General features: G+C 47.1%; 1 protein-coding gene across 1 annotated transcript in view; it reads right to left on the bottom strand.

Moving 5' to 3' along the window:
* Positions 1-22,360, bottom strand: part of GCN1 (GCN1 activator of EIF2AK4) — a 144,090-nt gene that overhangs the window by 55,000 nt on the left and 66,730 nt on the right. Inside the window, exons 23-25 of the mRNA XM_069758364.1 lie at positions 6,618-6,731; positions 781-979; positions 524-673 (exon numbers count right to left, since the gene is read on the bottom strand). Of these exons, the coding sequence (XP_069614465.1) occupies positions 524-673; positions 781-979; positions 6,618-6,731 (463 nt within the window). The remainder of the gene's footprint in view (positions 1-523; positions 674-780; positions 980-6,617; positions 6,732-22,360) is intronic.

Raw genomic sequence — 22,360 nt, 5'->3', positions numbered from 1 at the left:
TCCTCCGGGTTCTCCGGTTTCCTCCCACACTCCAAAGACATACCGATAGGGAATTTATATTGTGAGGTCCAATGGGGACAGTGATGATAATGTCTGTAAAAGCACTGAGGAATTAATGGCGCTATATAAGTGAGTAAAATAAGTAATACAGGGCCCTGCAAATCTTTTTGCTCAGTTGTAATAGCCATAAAAGATTTAAAGCATGCAAAAGTGGTTCTGGAGACCCTTACTAGAAATGGTTCCTTCTGTTTTCTTTTCACTTTTACTGCGATGCATTGTTTGGTCCCTCATGATAAAAAGTCTGATTTGGCCTAATACAGTTTTCTTTAAATCCACATGAAATAAATATCACGCTGATCCCTACATTGCATATACTTGGTCACACAATCTCAATGTGCACCGATCCAGAGAAACTGCGGACATACAGCAGCCAGTGGGGGAGCCTCCAAAGCAAACATAGGCCACTGCCAACACTGGAGCATTTTTAAGGTACAGCAATTGAAAAAAACAAAGCTTTAGTCACCTGGGTCATCCTTTCGCTTGGGTACGGTGTACGTGTGCAGGAGGTTTACTGCTCTCTTCACGGCTACAGGCAAGTCTTCCTGGCACCAGGCGGGATCCAAATTACATTCTGGTTTCAACAAGCGCAGAGTAATGTGGGCAAGCAATTTTCCTATGCACAAAGAAGCCAGATATCACTGCCAGTTCTGGGAGATGTAAAGGAAACCTCATGACAAGGGCATTCTCTGTTCCAGATTTTATTAAAAGAAAGATATTTACCAAATGTTCTTAAATGTGCTGGCATGACGCTGCCGGCTAACTGGACAAAGAGAGCATGGATCCGCGAGGCAGACAGCGGGGACTTGAGTAACGGCAATAAGCTGCTGGTCAGTGCAGGGATATGCTGAGAAAGACCAGTAGAGCGCTGCTGTATGATACAGTCCACAAGTCTAATAGTGTTTTCCAGCTCCATGTCCAACTAAGAGAAAAAACAAGAATAGTTACGGTATCTATCCTGCCACCAAGGAGAATTTAAAGGGATCCTGACAGCTGATACGTGCTGCCAAATCCACGGGCAGAATGCATCAGGCACTGGCTGTATGATCTCACCCAGGTATGTTTTTCCCTTAATCGCTGCCACATTGCAAAGGACACAATTTTAAAGCCGCGAGGGACCAAGCAGTGTGAGTGACTAGTCGGAAAATCCAGTCCCCAGTGGCTTCTCCCCACCCACTCCCCATGAGTGACAGGTCTATGAGTAAGTGTATAGAGAGAGACCTGTCAGTCACTGGTAGTGGGAGGAAAGAAGCCATAGGGGACCCTCCTGTCTGACTAGTCATCTGGGCTGCTTGGTCAAAGGTGGCTTTTAAAGGGAACCTGTCACCCCCAAAATCGAAGGTGAGCTGAGCCCACCGGCATCAGGGGCTTATCTACACCATTCTGGAATGCTGTAGATAAGCCCCTGATGTATTCTGAAAGATGAGAAAAAGAGGATAGATTATACTCACCCAGGGGTGGTCCGGCTGCGGTCCAGTCCGATGGACGTCGCGGGGCGGGACCTCCCATCTTCTTACGATGTCGTCCTCTTGTCTTCACGCTGCGGCTCTGGCGCAGGCGTACTTTGTCTGCCCTGTTGAGGGCAGAACAAAGTACTGCAGTGCGCAGGCGCAGGGAAAGGTCAGAGATATATTTTAAGCCATGGGTCTGATCCAGACTTTAGTTTGATCCATGTATCTTTCAAATTCCATCTTTCAAATTACAGATTTCTAATTACAATACTTTGAATTAGACTTGAATTGGACTGGAATTTGACTGTAAGGTAGCGGAATATCAAACCACTACAATGTTTTGGTTTCTTTTCTCTTTCACATCTATACTACTCTATTTTTCCCTACCTCCTGTAATCCCCCACCTAGTAAGGAACTAGTAATTTCACCCTCCATCCTCCCCAGCAATCTCACCTCCTCCTCATAGCTGTTCCTCCACATACAATCCTTTTTCTCCAGAAACACAGGGCCACATCATGTCCAATCCTGTTCTCACCTTCTAACGCTCTCTCTGCTACTCCTCATTGCTGGTGATGTATCCCCAAATCCCGGCCCCCTCAACACATCCCCACTCATTTCTAACACGATCCTCTACACGTTTTCCCAAGCATCATAACCTCATACCCATTCATCCAGCCCCCACTCCCCCTACCTGGAGCACTATGGAACGCACGCTCCGTCTGCAACAAACTACCATTTATCCATAACCTCCTCTTCACCAACAAACTCTCCTTCTTCAGCATCACTGAAACCTGGCTCACCCCTTCTGACTCAGCCTCTCCAGCTGCGCTTTCCTATGGCAGATTCCACCTCTCTCACACCTCTCGCCTCAGCACCAAACATGGTGGAGTTTGCTTGCTCCTGTCCAACACCTGCTCCTTTACTCCAATGCAGCTACCACCCTCCACTACTCTTCCCTCGTTTGAGGTGCACTCCGTCCGCATCTATTGCCCCTCCAACCTCCAGCTGGCTGTCATCTACCGCCCACCAGAACTAGCCATCTCCACCTTTCTCGACCACGTCACCATCTGGCTACTTCATTTCCTCTCTGCTGACATTCCCACTATCATCATGGGTGACTTCAATATCCCCATTGACACTTCCACCTCAGCTGCCTCTAAACTTTTATCACTCACTGCCTCCTTCGGTCTCACTCAATGGTCTTCTGCAGCCACTCACAAAGATGGTCACACACTAGACCTTATCTTTACCCGCTTCTGTTCCCTTACTAATATCACTAACTCACCCCTCCCCGTCTGACCACAACCTACTGACATTCGCTTCTCTCTCCTCTCCTAGTGCACAATCCCCACTCCACAAACTCACTCACCCTCGCAGAAATCTCAAACACCTCAATTTACAATCACTCTCTGAGTTCTTTTCTCCCTCTTACAGACATAGCTTACTTTCATGACACAGATGCTGCTGCCACTTTTTATAACACCACAATAACAGCGACACTCGATTCGGCCGCCCCCCTCATGCATAGTAAAACTCATACAATCAACAGACAACCCTGGCTGACCAGCCTGACCAAAGAACTGAGACGGGCTTGGAGGACATCCCACTCTGCTGAGCACTTCATCGCATACAAGCAGTCCCTCGCCAGCTTCAAGTCCATGCTCACTGCCGCAAAACAAACTTACTTCTCATCTCTTATATCCTCCCTGTTTCAAACCCTAAAGAGCTTTTCAACATTTTCAATTCGCTACTCCGTCCCCTGCACCTCCTCCCTCCTCTCTCATTTCTACTGAAGACTTTTCTTTAAGCAGAAGATCGATACGATCAGAGAAAGCTTTGGCCCACAGTGCCCAATGCCCCTCTTAGCTGCTCAACCCTGTTCCTCCAAAACTAACTTCTCCACCATGACAGAAGATCAGCTCTCCACCCTCCTGTCAAGATCACACCTCAACACTTGCACGAATGATCCGCTCCCGTCCCACCTCATCCCTAAACTCACCACAGTCTTCATCCCAACCCTAACACACCTCTTCAACCTCTCACTCACAACTGGTGTCTTTCCCTCATCCTTCAAACATGCCAAGATAACACCCATCCTAAAAAAGCCCTCCCTTGACCCATCCTCTGTGTCTAGCTATCGCCCATATCTCTTCTCCCTTATGCCTCAAAACTACTGGAAGAGCATGTCCATCTTGAACTGTCCTCCCTCCTCTCCTCCTGCTCCCTCTTTGACCAATTACAATCTAGCTTCTGACCCCATCACTCAACTGAAACTGCCCCAACTAAAGTCATCAATAACCTACTAACCGCCAAGAGCAAGCGACACTACTCTGTCCTCCTTCTCCTGGACCTGTCTTCTGCCTTTGACACTGTGGACCACTAATTCCTGCTACAGATTCTATCATTTCTTGGCATCACAGACTTGGCCTTATCCTGGATCTCGTCATATCTAACAGACCGAACATTCACTGTCTCCCTCTCCCACACCACCTCCTCATCTCTTGTCTGTCGGTGTTCATCAAGGCTCAGTTCTAGGACCCCTCCTCTTCTCCATCTACACCTTCGGCCTGGGACAGCTCATAGAATCCCACGGTTTGCAGTATCATCTCTACGCCGACGACACGGAGATCTACCTATCTGGACCTGACTTTACCTCCTTACTCACCAAAATCCCACACTGTCTGTCTGCTATCTCAGCCTTCTTTTCTTCTCGCTTTCTAAAACTGAACATGGACAAAACAGAAGTCATCATCTTTCCCCCATCTCACTCTACCCCTCCACCAGACCTATCCATCAATGTCAATGGCTGCTCACTTTCCCCAGTCCCGCATGCTTGATGCCTCTGGATGATCCTCGACTCTGCCCTCTCTCTCAAGCCACATATCCAAGCCCTTGCTTCCTCCTGCCATCTCAAGCTCAAAAATATTTCCAGAATCCGTGCATTCCTTGACCACGAAACTCCAAAAACACTAGTGCACATCCTTATCTCCCCGCTATTCCCCAGCCTCTCCCCTATGCCAAGACCTTCACTGGCTTCCTATCGTCCAGAGACCCCAGTTCAAAACCCTTACTTATGACATACAAAGCCATCCACAACCAGTCTCCTCCAAACATCTGTGACATGGTCTTCCGGTACTCACCTACACGCAACCTTCGTTCCTCACAAGATCTCCTTCTCTATTCCCCTCTTATCTCTTCTTCCCACATCCGCATATAAGACTTCTCCCGTGATTCCCCCTACTGTGGAACTCTCTACCCCAACACATCAGACTCTCACCTACCATCGAAACCTTCAAAAAGAATCTGAAGACTCACCTCTTCCGACAAGCCTACAGCCTGCAGTGATCCTCAACCTACTGAACCGCCGCACAACCAGCTCTACCCTCTCCTAGTGTATCCTCACCCATCCCCTGCAAACTGTGAGCCCTTGCGAAGCAGGGTCTCCCCTCCTTCTGTACCTGTTAGTGCCTTGTTTTTGGCTCATGTTTATTGTATTTGTCTATATTTGCCCCCTTTTTCACATGTAAAGCGCCATGGAATAAATGGCGCTATAAAAAATGTATAATAATAATAATAATAATGGATAGTAATGGGTGGTGAAAAAACAGTATCAGGTTCTGCTGTGTTTTTTTGCGCCACAACCTGAATATGTAGAATCATATATATATATATATTTTTTTTTACATAAAACTTTATCAGCATGCACAAGAGGCAAATGTAGCATGACAAAAACGCAAGAAAAACCTGCTTTTTGCTGCAGGAAAAAAATGCTGACAAAATACCTAGTGAACATAGCCTAATATAATTGTCAAAGGATGACTCCGTTCGCTGCAGGAGTTCCATTTTTCTGTTCCTGTAATGAAACAGAAATGAAAAGACCGCCACCCACTAGTGTGAACCTTTTATTGATTTGTTAGGGTTAAAATCATCCAGCGGTTCCCAAAAAAGAAGCGTTTCTTACAAAATGAAAGCTGACTTCAGATTATGACGCCCATCCCTATCTTATGAATTCTGAGCAGTTCATCTTTCTGACATCATCTACTGATCACAGATACAGTGTGTTCAATCCAGGAGCAAAAGACTAAAGGTACCTTCACACTGAGCAACTTTACAACGAGAACAACAACGATCGGTGACGTTGCAGCGTCCTGGATAGCGATCTCGTTGTGTTTGACACGCAGCAGCAATCAGGATCCTGCTGTGACATCGCTGGTCGTAGCTGAAAGTCCAGAACTTTATTTGGTCGTCAGGTCGGCGTGATTCGTCATGTTTGACAGCAAAAGCAACGATGCCTGCAATGTTTTTTCACGGAGCTAACAACCAGCGAGAACGATAAATACGTCACTGGATCGCTCCTGCATCGTTCTGGAGTTGCTGTGTTTGACGTCTCTACAGCGACCTAACAGCGACGCTCCAGTGATCTAGTTTAGGTCGGATCGTTGTCTATATCGCTGGAGCGTCGCTAAATGTGACGGTACCTTAAAGCTGGCCATACACATTAGATAGCCGACATCTCAACCGACTTAAGCCATGAGATACTTCTGCGGCTGCTACTCCTTCACATATAAGCTTCACCTACAATTTTGTACTGAGTGGACCCCACTACTAACTCTCTGGACTGGAGTTAGAAATGATAGGGCTCACCGTTTGCCCACACTATTTCTGATACCTGTTCTTATTCTGTGTATATAGAAACAGTGAGGGGGCAGACTCCGATGCAAACTGGCACAATACACTGCCCTGATACATATCTATGCCAGTGTTATGAATGGTACCAGGTGTACCAGGATCTACCTGTCTATATAACATCCATAGTGCCCATATATTATTATCGTAAAGACATGGAACGCACAATAGCTTATTTCACAGTTCATCCAATATGGTGGAAACCATTGCCCCCATGTTTTTTTCTTGTTTTATGTCTATTATATGGCTTAAACGATCAACTCACACTGAAAGAGGCCCTCAAGGTGAGAAAGGTTGGGAATCTCAGCACTAAAGGTCAATAGCTCAGAGTGCGGAGATTGCATTTGCTCCTATTTGTCTTAGCTTCAAACCCAGCAGTTGCCTTGTAGTAGAGCGCAAGTTTATATTCGAAGATTTTCTCACCTCCTTTAGTCTCTTACGGATCTGACTCTCTTTTTCCATTTGTGCCTGCAGCATTTCCTTTTGCTTACTTGTTAGCTGCAGCTCTTCCTTGATGCCCTTTTTCTTTTTTATCTCCTGCAAAGAATCAGAATTTTTTATATAATACAAGGATTTTTGTGTACTCAACGTAAAATCTTTTTCTCCGAGCCAATCATTGGGGGACACCGGACCATGGGTGTTATGCTGCTGCCACTAGCAGGACACTAAGTAATACAGAAAAGATAGCTCCTCCCCTGCAGTATACACCCTCTTGCTGGCTCTAAGTGAACCAGTTCGGTAACAAAGCAGTAAGGGCTTAACATTTAATCAGGATGAACTATGTCAAAACCAAGCCAACACAGAAAAACCAAGGCCGTTAGGCTAACAGGGTGGGTGCTGTGTCCCCCAATGATTGGCTTGGAGAAAAGGATTTTACGGTGAGTACACAAAAATCCCTGTTTCTCCTACGCCTCATTGGGGGACACAGAACCATGGGACGTCCTAAAGCAGTCCCTAGGTGGGTAACAATCAACTGTAATTGCTCCTTGTACCCACAGGTCACAGATGCGGCACAGTCGCCTGCAAAATTTGTCTGCCAACGGTCACATCTGCCGAGACCTGAGAATGAATATGGTAATGTTTTCTAAACGTATGCAGACTGGACCAGGTTGCAGATCTGCAAACTTGTGCTGCCGAAGCTTGGTGCCAGATGGCCCAAGACGCACCCACTGACCAAGTGGAATGAGCCTTAATCCCTGATGGACAGTATGACCTCTGACGCGGTAGGACTCCTGAATAGCTGAACAAATCCATTTGGCTATTGTCGCCTTGGAAGCGGGAAACCCCTTCCTTGGCCCTTCTGGGAGCACAAACAGGGCATCCGACCTGCGGGACGCCGTCTGCGAGACGTATCTCTTGAGAGCTCTCACTAAATTCAGTGTGTTGAGGGCCTTCTCGATGCGATGTACTGGTGCCTGACAGAAAGACGGTAAGACAATCTCCTGATTGAGATGAAAGGATGAGACAACGTTTGGCAAAAGGACGGGGATGTTCTCAGAACCACCTTATCTTGATGAAAATTCAGGAACGGAGATTGGCAAGACAAAGCCGCCAGCTCCGAGACTCGCCTAATGGACATGACTGCAACCAGGAATGCAACCTTCCATGAAAAAGGACAGGGAAACCTCCTGTAGAGGTTCGAAAGGAGCTTCTTGCAAGACTCCGAGGACCAGATTAAGGTTGCAGGGTTCCATCGGCATCTTATAGGGCGGCACCCTATGGGAGACTCCCTGAATGAACGTCTTCACTTGTAATCTGTTGGTAATCCTGCGTTGGAACAGAACGGACAGGGCTGAAATCTGCCCCTTGAGAGAACTAAGGGCGAGACCTAAGTCCAAACCAGTTTATAAAAATTTGAGGATGGAAGGAATGGAAAATTTAAGAGGAGAACGTCCCCTGTTGTTGCACCAGGAAAAGGTTTTCTAAGTGCGATGATAAATGCGCATAGACGTAGGCTTTCTAGCGCTGATCATGGTAGAGATGACTTCCGGAGAGAAACCTGCCTGGGTTAGAATCCAGGACTCAACAGCCATGCCGTCAAACACAGGGCCTCGGAGTTCTGGTGGTAAATGGGGCCCTGTGATAGCAGGTCTGCGCGATTCGGTAATCGCCAGTGAACATCGGCGACTAGTTGAACTAGTTCCGCATACCAAGCCCGGCGCGGCCAATCTGGCGCAATCAGGATTACCGGTACTCCCTCTGCTCTGATCTTCCTGATGACTCTCGGCAGTAAGGGGAGCGGGGGAAATATGTACGGAAGCAGAAAATGATGCCACGGGAGTAAGAGTGCATCTGCCCCGATGGCTGCTGGGCCATGGGACCGAGCTATGAAGTCGGGAACCTTGGAATTTAGCCGTGAGGCCATCAGATCCGCGTCCGGAGTTCCCCAACGACAGCAGATCTGGTGGAAGATCTCTGGATGGAGAGACCACTCCCCGGAGTCGAGGCCTTGACGACTGAGGAAATCTGCCTCCCAATTGTCCACTCCCGGGATGTGAACCGCAGAAATCATTGAGCGGTTTTCCTCGGCCCAACTGAGAATGTAGACTACCTCGTTCATGGCTGCCATGCTGCGGGTTCCCCCCTGTCGGTTGATGTATGCCACTGCAGTGGTATTGTCGGACTGAATCCTGATGGGTGACCCGCCAGGATAGGATGGAATTGTAGAAGAGCTAACCTGATTGCCCGAATTTCTAAGATGTTGATCGGAAGGCGTGATTCCTGAAGTGACCAGCGGCCCTGAGCAGTGTGATGTAAGAACACCGCTCCCAAGCCTAGAAGACTGGCATCTGTTGTCACAACTAGCCAATGTACTGGAAGAAAAGACTTCCCTTGATTCAGGGAGGACTTTAATGTCCACCACCTGAGAGACTGTCTGACTCGCTGGGGAAGGACGTTCGAGGGAGAACGGGTTCCTGTCCCAAACAGCCAGGAGGGCATGGTGTAAGGGACGGAGGTGTAATTGGACAAATGGAACCGCCTCCAAGGCTGCTACCATCCTGCCGAGGACTCTCATACTGAAGTGCAGAGAGTGAGTGCGAGGCTGAGAGAGCTTCTGAGCTTCCCGCTGTAAGGCTGAGATCTTTTCCGGGGGAAGGAGCACCAACCCATGGGACGAGTCCAGTATCATTCCTAGAAAGGAAATTCGCTGAGCCGGTTCAGGGGAAGATTTTTTGAAGTTTATCTTCCAACCCAGGCGAAAAAGAGAATCTATTGTGATGTTCACTGCCTTCTTGCAGGCGCGGAAAGAGGGGCCCTTGATGAGGATATCGTCTAGATACGGTAGCACCACCACGCCTCGGGTGTGAAAGATGGCCACGGCGGCCGCCATGACCTTGGTAAATACCCTGAGAGCGGTAGTGAGGCCGAAAGGCAAAGCAACGAATTGGAAATGTTGTTCCTGAACTGCGAAGCGAAGGAGCCTCTGGTGAGAAGGGAAAATTGGAATGTGGAGGTAGGCGTCCTGGATGTCTATAGACGCCAGGAACTCGCCTTTTTCCATGGAGACGATGACAGAACGAAGCGATTCCATTCGGAACCGTTGTACCCTGATGGACTTGTTCAGCAGTTTTGGGTCCAGTATGGGCTGTACTGTACCATCCTTCTTTGGAACAATGAACAGGTTTGAATATAAACCTTGAAACCTTTCGCTTTGAGGGACCGGGATAATAATCCAGTCTTCTTTTGGAGAGTTTATGGCTTGAAAGAACTCTGATGCCTTTGCCCTGGGAGAAGAAGACAGGAAAAAACGATTTGGCGAAAGAGAGAAGAATTCTATCTTTTATCCGGAGGACACTAGGTCACCGACCCATTCGTCGTGAACGACCAAGAGCCATGTGTCGGAGAAGGAAAGCAGGCGGCCGCCTACTTTGAGGGTGTTCTCCGGATACCACCAGGAGTCATTGTGGGGAGATCTGCCCGGTCTGGACCCCTGGATCCTGACTGCCTATGCCTGCCTCTCCATGAAGGGGAAGGTTTGTAAGAGGTCTGGGGACCTCTACCCCTACGTTGTGCCCGGTCGGGTCCAGAAGATGTGAAAGTAGAAGACCAATTTGAGTTGGAACGAAAAAAGAAAAAAAAAAAAAAAATCGGGACCGAGCCTGCTGTTGCTGGTTCAAAAAGAGTATCTGTTGTGGGAGAAATTTACTGTTCTCTCCAGTGGCGTCGGAAATTAATTGATCGAATATTTCGCCAAAAAGGCGACTGCTCTGATATGGTAAAGAAGTCAATGACTTTTTGGAAGCAGAATCCGCGCGCCAGTCCCTGAGCCATAAAGACCTCCGAATGGTGATGGCGTTTGCTGCTGCTTGAGAAGCGCAGTCAGCGGCATCCAGAGACGCGGTGACTAGAAAATCCCCAGCTCTGGCTATCTGAGTAGCGAGGCCTGCTACCTCAGGGGGAAGATTGGTATCCAGAACAGCTGAAGGCAAGACCTTAGCCCAAAGGGTCATATCCTTAGCCACCCACGTAGCCGCAAAAGATGGGAAGCGTACGGCTGCTGAGGCTTCAAAAGCTGAACGAGCCATATTGTCGATCTGACAATCGGTGGGGTCTTTAATCGAGGCGCCCTCCGAAGAGGATAAAATAGATTTAGTAGCTAGGTGCGATACTGGAGGATCTACCAGAAGAGACTGTGAACAATCTTTTCTTAGATCAGGAGCAAAGGGATATTTTGACAGCATGGGCATTTGCCCTGTGAAGCGTTTATCTGGACGAATCCTATGAGATTCAACGATTTCCTTAAATTCGGGATGATTGGTGAACACTCTGTGAGCCTGCTTGGTCCTCTTAAAGGACACAGTGTGATCCGTTTTGGATAAAGGTTCCTCATCTAGCTTCAGGGCCTTGTTTATTGACTCAATGAGAGAGTCGAGAGTCTCCTGTTCGTGTTGAAATTCCTGATCTTGGGACGTGTCAGAATCCTCCTCTGAGCCAGGTTCTCTACTAGCCCCAAGGGAGGGGGAGCGAGAAATGGAACTCTCATCCGGTGATGGGCTGGGGACAAGGCATGAGTCCTTTTCCTGGTAGAGCGAGAGCTCCTTGGTAAGGTACGACCCCTAGTGTACAAGGGGTTCTGATTGCCGGAAGCGTTATCCGTAAAGGTGCCCTGGTTAGAGGAAGGGTCTCGGAACGAGCCTAACGCTTTGGCCAGGGATGCCATAGACCAGGTAAGGGAGGTAGCCCACTCAGGGGGACTAGGCTCACTGGGTTCAGTATCAGTAACAGGTGGTTCCTGAGCAGCCACCGGTTCACAAGCTGAGCATAACGCAGTATTGTGACCCCAGGGAAGAGATTCCTTACAAGCGGTACAAGCAGCAAAAAAAAAAGTGTGGGTTTTCCCAGACCTTTTGTTAGGCTTTGATTGAGACATAGTGTAGCCTTGAGGAGAGCGCTTACTAGCAGGGGAAGGGTTAAGCTATGTTTCTGTAGCTTACCCAGGTCCTGTATCTTGAGTCACCGGGGGAGGTCCGCAATGTGTCCACAGAAATCACTAATCCCTGGAGCTGTGATTGAAAACGCTGGAGCAGCGCTGCAGCATCAGCCCTGTGGGTGTCCAAAGATGGCTGCCAAGATCAGGAAGAGAAGGCGCTTCTCGCAGAACGAGAAGCGCCAGAGAGAGTGGGCGGTGGCAACTGCTGGTGGGCGGAGCCAACGTTCCGGCCTAAACGGGAGAAAAGCCGGGGGCTAAATTTTAAGCTGGCGGTTGCGGCTTGCAGTGCCACGGCCGCTATTTGTGCGGACCGACATGACCCACGCACCCGGGCTTTAAGGTATATGCGGACCTCCCTTATCCCAGTGACTAGGACCTCCCAGCACCTCGGCCCCGCAGGTGTATTCACGGTAGATGCGGTGGGCCAGTGCTCAATCCACCGTCGCCTTAGTCAGGGAGGGGGTGGAGAGCCTCTGCCACCTTCCATCATCCGCTATAACAGTGGTGATGCAGTGGGGGGCTGCATGGACGCCATAAACATTATGTCCGGCTATGCACCTGGCTCCAGGAGAGGTAAATGGAGGGCTACTCCATGTGGTCGCTTGCTATAGAGGGGGGAGATCAGAACGCGAAGGAACCATCGCCCGTAAGGTGAGCTCAGGGCTGGCATCCAACGGTGCAGGAAAGGGTACGGGGAGGGACGATCCGTATTCTTGCCTGTTGATGGTTCGGGGGAGATCGGAATCTAGAAAGGATCAGTCACCCCCATTCACTCCATTAAGGAAAAAATAGAATAAAAAATAAAATAAAAACGGTGGGGTTTGAAAGCAGACCCAAGTGCCTCCTCCAGACACTTAGCAAGAACTGGTTCACTTGGAGCCAGCAGGAGAGTGTATACTGCAGGGGAGGAGCTATCTTTTCTATATTCACTTAGTGCCCTCCTAGTGGCAGCAGCATAACACCTATGGACCTGTGTCCCCCAATGAGGTGTAGGAGAAAAATTTGCATTTAAGATCACATCGTAAAAGAGACCTTGCAGTGCAAGAAGATTGGCTGAATAATGCAATCCACAATCAATAATCAGCACTATGTACACAAACATAAAAGGAAATTTAAAAAAAAAATGGAAACACTTGATTTGTTGCTGCTGTTATAGACATTTGTTATTAAGAAAATCATCAAAAACCTTAAAAATTATCAATTTTATTAGAGATACTTAAAAATGGAAATTAATCCAAGACGGACACTTTATTCATCTATTTTCACCTGGAAAACAATGTTTAGTTAAGCTGCCTTCTTTTTCCGGTTAACAACCAATGTATGGAATAGAACTATTTTATTGTTTGAAGCATTTGATATAAGCAAACACCAGTTATCTTGTACTATCATGCAAAAGACATAGATACTTGGTTGCGTTATCATGTAATGTCACTTAATCATGCTTAGACACCTGACTTTAGGCGAACATTTTGCTGCTCTGATATTTTGGTTCACCCACCTGTAAAAGCACTGGCACTTTATCAAGCCACTGGCACTTTATCATTCTTCTGGAAAAAATCATAGAGGGCAAGCTACAGCCCAGTATATAGATTTTTCTTTGATGTTTAATAGGCATTATTAAGATGCACTGCTAAATCCATGGGTAATACCCATGTGCATGCCAGATTTCAGTGATGCCAAGGAAGGAGAGTTTGCTGGTGATAAAGAGGTCATGGATAAATGGCAGATTGTTGCAGACAGAGCGTGCGTTCCATAGTGCTCCAGGTAGGGGGACCGGGGGTTGGATGAATGGGTATGAGGTTATCATGGTTGGGAAAACGTCTAGAGGATCGTGGCAGGGGGTTAGAAATGAGTGTGAGGATGTGTTGAGGAGGGCCAGGATTTGGGGATACGTCACCAGTGATGAGGAGTAGCAGACAGAGCATTAGAAGGTGGGAACAGGATAGGACATGATGTGGCAGTATGTGTCTGGAGAAAAAGGATTGTATGTGGAGGAACAGTTCTGAGGAGAAGGTGAGATGGCTGGGGAGTATGGAGGGAGAAATGACAAGTTGTTTACTAGGTGGAGGGATTGCAGGAGATTGAAAGAAGGAAAGTAGTATGGGGGTGAAAGTGAAAAGAAACAGAAACATTGTAGTGGTTTTCTATTCCATTTTTAAGTACTGTATATACTCGAGTATAAGCCGAGATTTTCAGTCCATTTTTTTAGGCTAAAAGTGCCCCTCTTGGCTTATACTCGAGTGATTGTCCCAGGGGGTTAGCGGGGGAGGGGGAGCGGCAGCTGTAACATCATACTCACCTACTCTCGGAGCGGTCTCTGCACTTCCCTGCTTCTCCGATGGTCTCTGGCGTCCGCAGCTCTTCCTGTGTTCAGCGGTCAAGTGGTACCGCTCATTAAAGTAATGAATATGGACGCGTCTCCACACCTATAGGCGTGGAGTGCATATTCATTACTTTAATGAGCGGTACAATGTGACCACTGAACACAGGAACAAGCTACCGGAGAACATAGGAGAAGCAGGGACATACAGAGAGACGGCGCCAGGAGGGGGTGAGTATGATGGGGGAGGGTGAGCCATGCGATATTCACCTGTCCCCGATCCACCGCCGTGCTCGGTCTTCAGCGCCCTCTGGCTGTGCCGTTCAGGACAGAGGGCGCCATGACATGGTTAGTGCGCACCCTGTGCCTGAATAGTCACTGCAGAGACCTGGAAGCAAGCGCCGGCGGGATGAGCCAGCGGCAACACCGGCACCCAGCTCCCAGCAACGAGAGGTGAGTATGTTGTTGTTTTTTTTTTTAATCGCAGCAGAGGCATACGGGGCATATTATTGTATGGAGCTTCTTATGGGGCTATCAACCTTTGTGCAGCATTATATGGGGCATAATATTCTATGGAGCATCTTATGGGGCCAACAACCTTTGTGCAGCATTATATGGGGCATAATATTCTATTGAGCATCTTATGGGGTCATCAACCTTTATGGAGCAGCATATGGGGCATATTATTCTATTGAGCATCTTATGGGGCCATCAACCTTTGTGCAGCATTATATGGGGCATAATATTCTATGGAGCATCTTATGGGGTCATAATTAACCTTTTATGCAGCATTGTATGGGGCATATTTTTATATGGAGCATCTTATGTGGCTCTTGATTCAATATGGATATTCAAAAACACTTAACCTACTGACGTCTCAATTTTACTTTTATTGGTATCTACTTTTATTTTTGAAATTTACAGTAGCTGCTGCATTTCCCACCCTAGGCTTATACTCCAGTCAATAAGTTTTCCCAGTTTTTTGTGGCTTATACTTGAGTATATACGGTATAACTAATAAAATTGATAATTTTTAAGGTTTTTGATGATTTTGATATTTGATGACCCTATAGTAAATACACTTTTTTTCCTGACATTTGTTGTTATGCTCCTATTCTGCCTGTGCACAGATTGTGGGCAGAGATTGAGAAGCGATGGAACTGTGGAAGAAGACAAACTGTATGTCTCAAGAAACATACCACAAAGCCTGGAAGGCTGCTTTGAGGGACCGGGATAATAATCCAGTCTTCTTTTGGAGAGTTTATGGCTTGAAAGAACTCTGATGCCTTTGCCCTGGGAGAAGAAGACAGGAAAAAACGATTTGGCGAAAGAGAGAAGAATTCTATCTTTTATCCGGAGGACACTAGGTCACCGACCCATTCGTCGTGAACGACCAAGAGCCATGTGTCGGAGAAGGAAAGCAGGCGGCCGCCTACTTTGAGGGTGTTCTCCGGATACCACCAGGAGTCATTGTGGGGAGATCTGCCCGGTCTGGACCCCTGGATCCTGACTGCCTATGCCTGCCTCTCCATGAAGGGGAAGGTTTGTAAGAGGTCTGGGGACCTCTACCCCTACGTTGTGCCCGGTCGGGTCCAGAAGATGTGAAAGTAGAAGACCAATTTGAGTTGGAACGAAAAAAGAAAAAAAAAAAAAAAAATCGGGACCGAGCCTGCTGTTGCTGGTTCAAAAAGAGTATCTGTTGTGGGAGAAATTTACTGTTCTCTCCAGTGGCGTCGGAAATTAATTGATCGAATATTTCGCCAAAAAGGCGACTGCTCTGATATGGTAAAGAAGTCAATGACTTTTTGGAAGCAGAATCCGCGCGCCAGTCCCTGAGCCATAAAGACCTCCGAATGGTGATGGCGTTTGCTGCTGCTTGAGAAGCGCAGTCAGCGGCATCCAGAGACGCGGTGACTAGAAAATCCCCAGCTCTGGCTATCTGAGTAGCGAGGCCTGCTACCTCAGGGGGAAGATTGGTATCCAGAACAGCTGAAGGCAAGACCTTAGCCCAAAGGGTCATATCCTTAGCCACCCACGTAGCCGCAAAAGATGGGAAGCGTACGGCTGCTGAGGCTTCAAAAGCTGAACGAGCCATATTGTCGATCTGACAATCGGTGGGGTCTTTAATCGAGGCGCCCTCCGAAGAGGATAAAATAGATTTAGTAGCTAGGTGCGATACTGGAGGATCTATCAGAAGAGACTGTGAACAATCTTTTCTTAGATCAGGAGCAAAGGGATATTTTGACAGCATGGGCATTTGCCCTGTGAAGCGTTTATCTGGACGAATCCTATGAGATTCAACGATTTCCTTAAATTCGGGATGATTGGTGAACACTCTGTGAGCCTGCTTGGTCCTCTTAAAGGACACAGTGTGATCCGTTTTGGATAAAGGTTCCTCATCTAGCTTCAGGGCCTTGTTTATTGACTCAATGAGAGAGTCGAGAGTCTCCTGTTCGTGTTGAAATTCCTGATCTTGGGACGTGTCAGAATCCTCCTCTGAGCCAGGTTCTCTACTAGCCCCAAGGGAGGGGGAGCGAGAAATGGAACTCTCATCCGGTGATGGGCTGGGGACAAGGCATGAGTCCTTTTCCTGGTAGAGCGAGAGCTCCTTGGTAAGGTACGACCCCTAGTGTACAAGGGGTTCTGATTGCCGGAAGCGTTATCCGTAAAGGTGCCCTGGTTAGAGGAAGGGTCTCGGAACGAGCCTAACGCTTTGGCCAGGGATGCCATAGACCAGGTAAGGGAGGTAGCCCACTCAGGGGGACTAGGCTCACTGGGTTCAGTATCAGTAACAGGTGGTTCCTGAGCAGCCACCGGTTCACAAGCTGAGCATAACGCAGTATTGTGACCCCAGGGAAGAGATTCCTTACAAGCGGTACAAGCAGCAAAAAAAAAAGTGTGGGTTTTCCCAGACCTTTTGTTAGGCTTTGATTGAGACATAGTGTAGCCTTGAGGAGAGCGCTTACTAGCAGGGGAAGGGTTAAGCTATGTTTCTGTAGCTTACCCAGGTCCTGTATCTTGAGTCACCGGGGGAGGTCCGCAATGTGTCCACAGAAATCACTAATCCCTGGAGCTGTGATTGAAAACGCTGGAGCAGCGCTGCAGCATCAGCCCTGTGGGTGTCCAAAGATGGCTGCCAAGATCAGGAAGAGAAGGCGCTTCTCGCAGAACGAGAAGCGCCAGAGAGAGTGGGCGGTGGCAACTGCTGGTGGGCGGAGCCAACGTTCCGGCCTAAACGGGAGAAAAGCCGGGGGCTAAATTTTAAGCTGGCGGTTGCGGCTTGCAGTGCCACGGCCGCTATTTGTGCGGACCGACATGACCCACGCACCCGGGCTTTAAGGTATATGCGGACCTCCCTTATCCCAGTGACCAGGACCTCCCAGCACCTCGGCCCCGCAGGTGTATTCACGGTAGATGCGGTGGGCCAGTGCTCAATCCACCGTCGCCTTAGTCAGGGAGGGGGTGGAGAGCCTCTGCCACCTTCCATCATCCGCTATAACAGTGGTGATGCAGTGGGGGGCTGCATGGACGCCATAAACATTATGTCCGGCTATGCACCTGGCTCCAGGAGAGGTAAATGGAGGGCTACTCCATGTGGTCGCTTGCTATAGAGGGGGGAGATCAGAACGCGAAGGAACCATCGCCCGTAAGGTGAGCTCAGGGCTGGCATCCAACGGTGCAGGAAAGGGTACGGGGAGGGACGATCCGTATTCTTGCCTGTTGATGGTTCGGGGGAGATCGGAATCTAGAAAGGATCAGTCACCCCCATTCACTCCATTAAGGAAAAAATAGAATAAAAAATAAAATAAAAACGGTGGGGTTTGAAAGCAGACCCAAGTGCCTCCTCCAGACACTTAGCAAGAACTGGTTCACTTGGAGCCAGCAGGAGAGTGTATACTGCAGGGGAGGAGCTATCTTTTCTATATTCACTTAGTGCCCTCCTAGTGGCAGCAGCATAACACCTATGGACCTGTGTCCCCCAATGAGGTGTAGGAGAAAAATTTGCATTTAAGATCACATCGTAAAAGAGACCTTGCAGTGCAAGAAGATTGGCTGAATAATGCAATCCACAATCAATAATCAGCACTATGTACACAAACATAAAAGGAAATTTAAAAAAAAAATGGAAACACTTGATTTGTTGCTGCTGTTATAGACATTTGTTATTAAGAAAATCATCAAAAACCTTAAAAATTATCAATTTTATTAGAGATACTTAAAAATGGAAATTAATCCAAGACGGACACTTTATTCATCTATTTTCACCTGGAAAACAATGTTTAGTTAAGCTGCCTTCTTTTTCCGGTTAACAACCAATGTATGGAATAGAACTATTTTATTGTTTGAAGCATTTGATATAAGCAAACACCAGTTATCTTGTACTATCATGCAAAAGACATAGATACTTGGTTGCGTTATCATGTAATGTCACTTAATCATGCTTAGACACCTGACTTTAGGCGAACATTTTGCTGCTCTGATATTTTGGTTCACCCACCTGTAAAAGCACTGGCACTTTATCAAGCCACTGGCACTTTATCATTCTTCTGGAAAAAATCATAGAGGGCAAGCTACAGCCCAGTATATAGATTTTTCTTTGATGTTTAATAGGCATTATTAAGATGCACTGCTAAATCCATGGGTAATACCCATGTGCATGCCAGATTTCAGTGATGCCAAGGAAGGAGAGTTTGCTGGTGATAAAGAGGTCATGGATAAATGGCAGATTGTTGCAGACAGAGCGTGCGTTCCATAGTGCTCCAGGTAGGGGGACCGGGGGTTGGATGAATGGGTATGAGGTTATCATGGTTGGGAAAACGTCTAGAGGATCGTGGCAGGGGGTTAGAAATGAGTGTGAGGATGTGTTGAGGAGGGCCAGGATTTGGGGATACGTCACCAGTGATGAGGAGTAGCAGACAGAGCATTAGAAGGTGGGAACAGGATAGGACATGATGTGGCAGTATGTGTCTGGAGAAAAAGGATTGTATGTGGAGGAACAGTTCTGAGGAGAAGGTGAGATGGCTGGGGAGTATGGAGGGAGAAATGACAAGTTGTTTACTAGGTGGAGGGATTGCAGGAGATTGAAAGAAGGAAAGTAGTATGGGGGTGAAAGTGAAAAGAAACAGAAACATTGTAGTGGTTTTCTATTCCATTTTTAAGTACTGTATATACTCGAGTATAAGCCGAGATTTTCAGTCCATTTTTTTAGGCTAAAAGTGCCCCTCTTGGCTTATACTCGAGTGATTGTCCCAGGGGGTTAGCGGGGGAGGGGGAGCGGCAGCTGTAACATCATACTCACCTACTCTCGGAGCGGTCTCTGCACTTCCCTGCTTCTCCGATGGTCTCTGGCGTCCGCAGCTCTTCCTGTGTTCAGCGGTCAAGTGGTACCGCTCATTAAAGTAATGAATATGGACGCGTCTCCACACCTATAGGCGTGGAGTGCATATTCATTACTTTAATGAGCGGTACAATGTGACCGCTGAACACAGGAACAAGCTACCGGAGAACATAGGAGAAGCAGGGACATACAGAGAGACGGCGCCAGGAGGGGGTGAGTATGACGGGGGAGGGTGAGCCATGCGATATTCACCTGTCCCCGATCCACCGCCGTGCTCGGTCTTCAGCGCCCTCTGGCTGTGCCGTTCAGGACAGAGGGCGCCATGACATGGTTAGTGCGCACCCTGTGCCTGAATAGTCACTGCAGAGACCTGGAAGCAAGCGCCGGCGGGATGAGCCAGCGGCAACACCGGCACCCAGCTCCCAGCAACGAGAGGTGAGTATGTTGTTGTTTTTTTTTTTAATCGCAGCAGAGGCATACGGGGCATATTATTGTATGGAGCTTCTTATGGGGCTATCAACCTTTGTGCAGCATTATATGGGGCATAATATTCTATGGAGCATCTTATGGGGCCAACAACCTTTGTGCAGCATTATATGGGGCATAATATTCTATTGAGCATCTTATGGGGTCATCAACCTTTATGGAGCAGCATATGGGGCATATTATTCTATTGAGCATCTTATGGGGCCATCAACCTTTGTGCAGCATTATATGGGGCATAATATTCTATGGAGCATCTTATGGGGTCATAATTAACCTTTTATGCAGCATTGTATGGGGCATATTTTTATATGGAGCATCTTATGTGGCTCTTGATTCAATATGGATATTCAAAAACACTTAACCTACTGACGTCTCAATTTTACTTTTATTGGTATCTACTTTTATTTTTGAAATTTACAGTAGCTGCTGCATTTCCCACCCTAGGCTTATACTCCAGTCAATAAGTTTTCCCAGTTTTTTGTGGCTTATACTTGAGTATATACGGTATAACTAATAAAATTGATAATTTTTAAGGTTTTTGATGATTTTGATATTTGATGACCCTATAGTAAATACACTTTTTTTCCTGACATTTGTTGTTATGCTCCTATTCTGCCTGTGCACAGATTGTGGGCAGAGATTGAGAAGCGATGGAACTGTGGAAGAAGACAAACTGTATGTCTCAAGAAACATACCACAAAGCCTGGAAGGCTGCAAAATTTTCACCTACATTTGCATGTTTTGCAGCTTCCAAAGAATGTGAGAGTTGGAAGGGACCTCCAAGGACATCGTGTCCAACCCCCTCTGCTCCATCGAAGATTCACTAAATCATACCAGACAATGGCTGTCCAGCCTCTGACTGAAGATTTCCATTGAAGGAGAACTCACCACCTCTCGTGGCAGCCTTTTCCACTCATTATCACCCTACCCTTACTGTCAAAATTTTTTTTCTAATATTTAATCTGTATCTTCTCCCTTCCAGTTTCATTCCATTGCTTCTTGTGTTTCCATGTGCAAATCAGAATAAAAATGATCCCTCTACATTGACATCCATTTAGATACAGGTCCTTCTCAAAAAATTAGCATATAGTGTTAAATTTCATTATTTACCATAATGTAATGATTACAATTAAACTTTCATATATTATAGATTCATTATCCACCAACTGAAATTTGTCAGGTCTTTTATTGTTTTAATACTGATGATTTTGGCATACAACTCCTGATAACCCAAAAAACCTGTCTCAATAAATTAGCATATCAAGAAAAGGTTCTCTAAACGACCTATTACCCTAATCTTCTGAATCAACTAATTAACTCTAAACACATGCAAAAGATACCTGAGGCTTTTATAAACTCCCTGCCTGGTTCATTACTCAAAACCCCCATCATGGGTAAGACTAGCGACCTGACAGATGTCAAGAAGGCCATCATTGACACCCTCAAGCAAGGCTGTTCCCAGAGTGCTGTATCAAGGCACCTCAATGGTAAGTCTGTTGGAAGGAAACAATGTGGCAGAAAACGCTGTACAACGAGAAGAGGAGACCGGACCCTGAGGAAGATTGTGGAGAAGGACCGATTCCAGACCTTGGGGAACCTGAGGAAGCAGTGGACTGAGTCTGGTGTGGAAACATCCAGAGCCACCGTGCACAGGCGTGTGCAGGAAATGGGCTACAGGTGCCGCATTCCCCAGGTAAAGCCACTTTTGAACCATAAACAGCGGCAGAGGCGCCTGACCTGGGCTACAGAGAAGCAGCACTGGACTGTTGCTAAGTGGTCCCAAGTACTTTTTTCTGATGAAAGCAAATTTTGCATGTCATTCGGAAATCAAGGTGCCAGAGTCTGGAGGAAGACTGGGGAGAACGAAATGCCAAAATGCCTGAAGTCCAGTGTCAAGTACCCACAGTCAGTGATGGTGTGGGGTGCCATGTCAGCTGCTGGTGTTGGTCCACTGTGTTTCATCAAGGGCAGGGTCAATGCAGCTAGCTATCAGGAGATTTTGGAGCACTTCATGCTTCCATCGGCTGAAATGCTTTATGGAGATGAAGATTTCATTTTTCAGCACGACCTGGCACCTGCTCACAGTGCCAAAACCACTGGTAAATGGTTTACTGACCATGGTATTACTGTGCTCAATTGGCCTGCCAACTCTCCTGACCTGAACCCCATAGAGAATCTGTGGGATATTGTGAAGAGAAAGTTGAGAAACGCAAGACCCAACACTCTGGATGAGCTTAAGGCCGCTATTGAAGCATCCTGGGCCTCCATAACATCTCAGCAGTGTCACAGGCTGATTGCCTCCATGCCACGCCGCATTGAAGCAGTCATTTCTGCCAAAGGATTCCCGACCAAGTATTGAGTGCATAACTGAACATTATTATTTGTTGGATTTTTTGTTTGTTATTAAAAAACACTTTTATTTGATTGGATGGGTGAAATATGCTAATTTATTGAGACAGGTTTTTTGGGTTATCAGGAGTTGTATGCCAAAATCATCAGTATTAAAACAATAAAAGACCTGACAAATTTCAGTTGGTGGATAATGAATCTATAATATATGAAAGTTTAATTGTAATCATTACATTATGGTA

This window comes from Ranitomeya imitator, chromosome 1, assembly GCF_032444005.1.
Source record: "Ranitomeya imitator isolate aRanImi1 chromosome 1, aRanImi1.pri, whole genome shotgun sequence".
NCBI classification, from domain to species: Eukaryota; Metazoa; Chordata; class Amphibia; order Anura; family Dendrobatidae; genus Ranitomeya; species Ranitomeya imitator.
Note: the sequence above shows the minus strand (reverse complement) of the source record. Positions and strands in the feature narration are given on the sequence as shown.